The sequence below is a fragment of the Dinoponera quadriceps genome, unplaced genomic scaffold, assembly GCF_001313825.1.
Source record: "Dinoponera quadriceps isolate SergipeBrazil2010 unplaced genomic scaffold, ASM131382v1 scaffold165, whole genome shotgun sequence".
In the NCBI taxonomy this organism is placed as follows: Eukaryota; Metazoa; Arthropoda; class Insecta; order Hymenoptera; family Formicidae; genus Dinoponera; species Dinoponera quadriceps.
Genome location: NW_014554358.1, coordinates 47,777 through 56,084, shown reverse-complemented (window position 1 = coordinate 56,084; position 8,308 = coordinate 47,777). Strand labels below are relative to the sequence as shown.

The window sequence follows — 8,308 nt, the reverse complement described above, 5'->3', positions numbered from 1 at the left end:
TATTCTAGTACAGACTGTAAAAAAAAGAGGCAGATCCAATGACGTTAAATACTTACTATGCAACGGCAACCATCCAGCTAACTACAGAGGGCGTAGAATCTATAAAACGCTACAAAAGAAAATTTTCCCTCCACTCCGACCCAAATTGCAGACTAACAATCGCTCACGGACTTCTAATAAAACTGTTTAACCCGACCTATCTTATTCCCAGGTAGTTAAATTTCGGCATGTAAATACTCCACACCCTCAAAACAATATTTTAACTTTTGGACCAATCCAATGACATCACTGAACTAAAACTGATAATGAAGAACCTAATGGGCTCTATGCTCAGTATCATCACAGTCTAAGTTTCGAAGTTATCATAATAAACAATCTGAGACTATGCATATGGACCGCCTATGGGCTCCCTAAGCAGATACCTGAAATTAAAATTTTTCTTAAAACACGAAATATCAATATACTTCTTATATCTGAAACACACCTCACATATAAAAACTATATTAAAATATAGGGATATTCTATATATTACACTATGCATCCGGACGGCAAAGTACACGGCGGTACCATCGTAAGGATAAAAAACACTATTGGGCGTTATGAGTTTAATAAATATACAAAAGATTATCTCCAAGCCACCAGCATTGTCATTAGGGACTACCTTGGCAAAATCCTGATCTCAATCCTGAATCCTGCCCTTTACTGTCCACCCAAGCATAACATTAAGAAAGCACAATTTGAAGATTTCTTTCCCTCGCTGGGCAGCACATATATAGTTAGTGGCAATTTCAACGCCAAGCATACCTATTGGTGTTCTAGAATTACCACAACCAAAGGTAAAGAGCTACTAAACTCCATCCAAACCTTTGGTTTAGATACCCTATCTACTGGGAAGCCAACATAATTATTGGCCTAGCGATCCCAGGAAAATCCCAGGTCTTATCGACTTCGCAGTAGTAAAAGAAATTACTAAGAGGCGCTTTTTTACGAAAAGCTGCCTGGACATAAATTCCGATCATTTTCCAGTTATGATCTCCTTATATAATGAATTTATTAGTAAGGATAGCAAGTGTAAACTGCACAACAAGAATATAAATTGGGAAATGTTTAGAAAACTTGTAATCGATAAGATAAATCCTAAACCAATTCTTCAGATAACCAATGATATTGTTGAAGCTGTTAAACACTTTTCACAAAGCGTTCAGCAGTCGGCCTGGGAAGTCACTCCCTTATCTTCCTCCGTTGTCTCAATAAATTTAAGCTATTCTTCTTCCATTCTTGATAAAATTAAAGAAAAACGCCGCCTCAGAAATCAATAGCAGGACATTAGATTACCCGAAATGAAGAGGAAACTAAACAAGGCGACAAAGGAGCTATGGAATCTAATCCGAAATGATCAAAACGAATCTTTCTATAACTATTTACATAATCTCGCCTCTAATGCTGTCTTTGGCTACTTGCATTAGAGGGCTAAGAAATTTAAACAACCTCAGATACCATTTCCCCCAATACATAAGCTAGATGGGAAGTGGGCTAGAAGCAACCTCGAGAAAGTTAAGAATTTTGCACAACACATTTCCAAAGTCTTCACTCCGAACGAGAGGGAGTTGAGTTTGGAGGATGAACTTGAAATCACTAGGGACCTAGATCAATCACATCCACCTACTTCTCTTCTTATACCTTTGCCAAATCTGAGGTCTACAAAATTATTAAACAATTAAAGCTCAACAAGGCCCCTAGCTATGACCTGGCTACAGGATTCTCAAAGAACTTCTTAACAAAGGTGTTAGATATCTCACTTTGATATTTAATGCCGTTTTTAGGCTTGAACATTTCCCACTACAATGGAATAGTTGAGTTTTTGATGATTCACAAGCCAGGCAAGCCATCTGATGACCCAAGATCCTACAGACTCATTAGTCTTTTGCCAATTCCCTCGAAGGTCTTTCAACTATATTTTTTACCAAACTTATGGCTACTATCAATGACAAAAAACTAGTTCCCCTACACCAATTTGGATTTCGTCAACAGCACTCCACGGTTGAACAGATATATAGGATCGTTGCTTATACACATTCTTGTTTAGAAACAGGGAAATATTGTTCTGCTGTGTATTTACACATCACCCAGGCCTTCGCTAGGGTGTGGCACGCAGGATTGCTCTATAAGCTGAAAATCAACTTTCCTTCAGGCATAATCAATATTTTAAAGAGCCATTTAATAGACCGGCACTTCTATGTAAAACTATAAGAAGCCTAAAGTGACCTTCACTTCGTACTAGTTGGGATTTCCCAGAGCAGTATACTGGGACCTGTTCTATATCTTATTTTTGCTGCGGATATATCAATATACCCTGGGATAACAGTCGCCACTTTCGCCGATTCAACGGCAATATCGGCCGACTCAAATCCAAGGAGTGCATATATGAACCTCCAAGAATATTTAAACTCTTTTTCAAACTGTCTCAAAAATTGGAGAATTAAAGTGAACGAGACCAAATCCATCCATATCACCTTTACAACCAGAAAGGAAACCACTTGTCCTTCACTTTTTCTTAATAACGTTCAAATTCCTAAAAAAAATGAGGTTAAACATCTAGACATGCACCTGGATTGTAGGTTAAATTGGAAAACGCACATAATCATGAAAAGAAAGTAACTTGGCCTTTCACTCAGGAATATGTATTGCCTCATTGGATGCAGATCCTGCTTGAGCCTTAAAAATAAACTCCTCATTTACAAGATTATCTTAAAACCCGTCTGGATTTACGGTATATTGCTGTGGGATACCGCAGCCAAATCAAATATGGATATCATCCAATGTTTCCAGTCTAAGGTTCTTCGAATTATTACAAACGCGCCTTGTTACGACATATGAATCCCTCCGTAAAGACCTGGGTATTCCCACCATAATGGAAGAAATTGAAGCCATTACACCCAGATACAAGAAACGGCTGGAATTTCACCCCAACACTTTGGCTTCAGACATAGTAAGAGAGCGACTTCTTGCCAGAAGACTCAAACTAAAAATTCCTTTGGATCTCATGTTCCCTAACTAATCAAATTTAAATCCAACACTAGAATGCATCATTGGATGTATCTTGCTCAAGTTCAGCTTATTGATGTACAAGTAGTTAGATCTCAGATAGTGGATAAAGGACATAACTTGGATGTTAAAAAAAAATTTTGTAGTGAAATTAAAAGTTATTTTATACCGAATTCAACCATATATAATAGAGATACGTTTCAAAAATTTACATTCAAAAATAAATTGAAAAAATATACACTCACTCCCAAAAAAGCAGTACACTAAAAATGTGGAAAAATATTTTCGAAATTCAAATGAGGAAAACTTCATCAATAATGAAGATAAACAAGTTTTTCAAAAAAAAAAAATGTAGCTTGGAATCTCTATATTAAGCATCAATTCATGTCAATTCTGCGAGATAAATTTGTTAAAAATGATAAAGCATATGATAAAGCGAGAGCATGGATAATTGAAGAAAAATGGTCTTAGATTGCGACGGTGCATGGCGTAAATAAAAATTTTCAGCTAAATTTGAAAAAAGGGATACGAAAATATAGAATTTCCTCTTTAAAATGTTTTTCTATGCATCTCGGTACGATCATTTTCTGTGAAGTTATTGGCATTTGAAGTAGAAATCTGCTTTTTTTTAAATGGGAGTGTTTCGACGAAAAAATCATCGTATCGAGATGAATGAAAAAACATTCTAAATAAATTCTGTAGTTTCATATGCTTCTTATCCCATTGAACTGCGACATTTGACTCTCGCTATGTATTGTTACAAACTCGACTATTATTTTTAAATTTTGCATGTTCTTGCGTTATCATCCGCCATTCGTCGCCATTTTGGAAACAAACTGTTACCCATTATCGCATTATGAATTTTTGAAAACTAGAAATACGAATTAAAAAAATTTTTTTAATTTTATTAGCTGCATTAGGTGCCGAGATATTCAATTTAAAATTTTGAATCAAGCCGGTGTGCAAGAATAAGAATTCCATGATTCGTCAGCTCCGTGATATTTTAATACTCTGAACAGTCCTCGTGGTTGAGTGCGTATGTATGCGTATGTGCGTAGATGTTTGTGTACCTTCTATGAGTGTGTTTGGCGACAAGGCAGTGAAGCGCGACACGGCAGTGGATCGCGACGCGATGGTTGAGCACTTAAAATTATTTGAAGCAAAAAGCTATCTCCTTGACTTGCGATTTCCGTCCGATGCCGAGTATATTCTTCTTATGTCAATGGAATAAGCAAAAAAGGCATTTATTCTTATTATATTTTTTAACTCCGACTAACGTCTTTTATTCTTTGTTCAGGTTGCTTTCTGTACTTTCTCTTAATCTGTGATTCTCTTTTTTCAAAGTCATGTTTATTATTCGTATAATTTCTGCAAAGGGAACAAAAATTAATCTTTCCGTATTAAAATTGGTCGATATTGATAGCATCTATTACTTCTGAAGTCGCTGCTCAAGTTGTAGCGTTGATTGAGGATGAGAGAAGTTGCAAGTACGTTGTTTAGGTATTTGATTTATCGGTGTCAGCTGTGCAACGTGCTCACGTTAGATATTTAAAGACCAATTCTTTCTAGCGAAAACCTGGTTTGAGTCGTCCTCGCATTACCAACGAAATCGACGACCGATTTATTATTTTTAATTCTCTGAGAGAACGTCATCGTACATCGTTCAAATTCGGTATACTTTAAGAGAGTCCGCAATATTAACGCGTCCGCAACATTAACGTGTCCGTTAACGTTGTTCAAAAGAGATTGATGGAAAGCAATCTTAATGCACACAGGCCAGCAGCTGTGCCTTCACTTACGCGTCGTCATCGCGAAGCTTAACTCAATTTTGCAGTCAAATATAGAGGTTGAACATACTCAGATATGACTAACGTTTTATTTAGCGACTAGTCTCGTTTTTATCTGTACTCTCCAAATGCGGGAACGTATTTACCGTCATATTGAAGAACTTCTTTACAGATTGCACGGTAAGTGAACAATATAGATGCTACGGAGGTTCGGTCATGATTTGGGCATGAATATCTGCAAATGCTTATACAGACTTACGCTTTTTTGAGTACAATATGAATGCAGATATATACATAGAGAATATATCTGCAGAGGATATATTGAGATATTGATACCGTATGTTGTCTCGTATGCGCCCTTCATCAGGGAAGTTTTATAATTATGCAAGATATTGTGCAGTCACACGTTATAAGAAGAGTATTGGATTTCTGCAGGGCAATTAGTATAAATTTATTACATTGGACAGTAATGAGTCCAGATTTAAATCTGATTTAAATCTGATTGAAAATCTTTGGAACAACCTCGGCAGAAAAGTACGCAATCATATACCTGCTCCACAATCCCTACAAGAATTTTGAATAGTTCTTGAAACAGAATGGAATAATATCATGCAGGATGAAATTCGGACACTCATAAGGATTATGCCCCGTCCGAAAGAAATAATCTGAGCAAGAAGTCAGGCGCACTACTAGTGCAACCTCATATACTCGCTCACACACACACACACGCGCGCGAGCACGCGTGCGCGCGTGCACGCATACGTACACACATATACACGCGCGCATACGCATACGCACACACCCAGTAGCGAGGTATGGAGTCGGAAAGTACTACGGAAATTACGAACCACGGGACCCTTATCTCTACTGACACACGCGCGCGCATAGCACACAAATGCATACGGGATTAGATTTTTGCCACGTCCACGTCGTTGATCCTGGATAACGCCATGAGCAAGATTGAGATTCATAAGCACAAGGAAAGTTTGTAATCTTAAAATACTATGGAGCTAAAGAACTACGAAATTTTTAATCTTGCAATTCAGCCTGATTCAAAATTCAAAATTGAATATCTTAGTACCTAACGCAACAAATAGGATTTAAAAAATACTGCTTTAAAGATTCGGATTTTTAGTTTTAGAAAGTTCACAATGCAATAATGGACAACAGTTCTTTTTCCAAAATGGCGTATAATAAAGCAACAGCATGCATAATTAAAAAATAATTTTCGAGTTTGTAAAAACACATGGCGAAAATCAAATGTCGCAACTCAATGGGATAAAAAGCATGTAAAAGTACAAAATTTCCTTTTTAGAATGTATTTCCATTCATCTCGATACGATGATTTTTTTCGCCAAAACACTCCCATCTGAAAAAAGCAGATTTTTACTTCAAATGCCAATAACTTCACAAAAAACTTTCCTTGCGATTGTGAATCTCGTACCGAGGTGCATAAGAAGGCATTTAAAAGTTGAAATTCTGCACATTTATATCCTTCTTTTCAAATTGAACGGAAAATCTTTGTGTACGCCGTATACCGTCGCAAACTCGGATTATTTTTCTCTAATTACACTGCTCTTGTTTTGTCATTCGCTATTTTTAACAAATTTATCTCGCAGTATTGACATGAATCGGTTCTTAAAGTAGAGATTCCAAACTTCATTTCTTTTTGGAAACCCTTTCTATTTTCATTATTGACGAAATTTTTGTCATTTGAAATTTAGGGACATTTTTACCGTACCGCTATTTTTGGAAGTGAGTGTACATATATGCTTGCTATATGAGTATCAGTCTTAAGTTTTCACTATTTCATTATTTAACGAATGGTAATTCTCTCTTTTCTTTTTTTTTTCTTCATAATTTCTTGTAATTAATAGAAATATATACAGATTTATTTATAATATCATAATTGTACAAATAACTTTAATTAATTGCATATTTCATGTATATAATGTAACAATAGAAATTGTAATAGAAAAAACGTCTTTGTTTCCCATAAGAGCGCGAACGTGGCATGGCAGACAGCGCACTCCTCTACTATGCTAACGGTCCGGGTTTGATCCCGGTAAAAGTTAAGTAAGGTAAGTTTAAGCTCGTGTCTTCTCTTAGAAAGACATAGCAATTCTACCAAGATTATATTTGCCAAGAGAACCTCTCTAAATAATATGCTGTTCGGAATCGACGTTAAAACTGTAGATCCCATATGCCTCTGTTTAATCTACGTACGCACCATAAGCATGTGAGGAAGGTCATCACGCCCGGATACGGGAAATGCGACTGAGGAAGTGGTCTTCATAAGTTATCGACTAGATAGAATACATCTAAATACAGCAATAAAATAAATAGTTGTACTAACACATAAGTACTTCACAACTTATGAAAATAAATATTTACAGTAATGGGCATATAAAATAGCGCCAAATTATTATGCATGGCACATCCGATTTATTATCATTAATCATATTCGTATTTTCTAAGTAATTTATATGTAATATATCAGTGCCATTTTTACATAAAATGTTCCGATATTTGCGAGAGTGTTCAAAAGTTTAATATCTAGTGAGATAAAAAAGGTTAACGAATATTAACGCAGCACAGTAGAATATATAAATGCATTAATATAGATAATGTATAGGCTCCACGGTCAGGCCTTCCCGTTTCTTGAACTAATATGTCAACATTATTTTTATATAACTTGCTTTTAATATAAAAGGCCTTCATTTCTGTAATTCATTTAGACGTTATTTGAGCAGAACCCTTTTTACTATTGGGTTGGCAAATAAGTTCGTTCGGTTTTTTAATCGGAGTAGGTTTACTCGTTCTGCTATCTCTTTTCCACAGCCCTATCGCACAACGCGCTTGCGCAGCTGAAAAGCGACGTTCCACCTAACCTATTTGTAAACATACGCCGGTTAATACCAGAGTATTGTGCGTACTGCACGGTTGCAAATATGGAAGAAAAAAACGTCCATTTTCGTATAATGTTTTACTTTTTTATTTCAAAAAAGGCAAACGAGCTGCGGAAACTCATAAGAAGATTTGTAATGTGTATGGGGACGATGCTTTAACAGAATGTGTGTGTCAAAAATGGTTTGCCAAATTCCGTTCTGGAGATTTTGATCTTAGTGACGCGTCCCGTTCTGGTCGTCCAGCAGAGATTAATTCAGCTGTAATAAAGAATACCGTCCACAAAAATCCATCGCAAACAGTACGAGAGATTGCTACGTCACTTAATATATCCCACACAAGTGTAGAAAACCATTTGCGTCAGTTGGGATATCTCTCTCGCCTCAATGTTTGGGTGCCGCACGAATTGACCGAGGCCAACTTAACCGCTCGCATTTCCATCTGCGACGCGCTGCTGAAACGCCAAGAAAACGATCCATTTTTGAAGCGGTTGGTTACGGGAGATGAAAAGTGGATCGTCTACGATAACGTAGTACGTAAAAGATCATGGAGAAGCAACAGTGAACCAC

The 8,308-nt window shown here is 36.6% G+C and overlaps 1 protein-coding gene across 1 annotated transcript in view; it reads left to right on the top strand.

Annotated features, from left to right (window-relative positions):
- Nucleotides 1–535: 535 nt before the first annotated feature.
- LOC106747274 overlaps nt 536–8,308 on the top strand; it is a 41,247-nt gene continuing 33,474 nt past the window's right edge. Inside the window, exons 1-3 of the mRNA XM_014624649.1 lie at nt 536–836; nt 2,087–2,228; nt 2,526–2,654. Of these exons, the coding sequence (XP_014480135.1) occupies nt 536–836; nt 2,087–2,228; nt 2,526–2,654 (572 nt within the window). The remainder of the gene's footprint in view (nt 837–2,086; nt 2,229–2,525; nt 2,655–8,308) is intronic.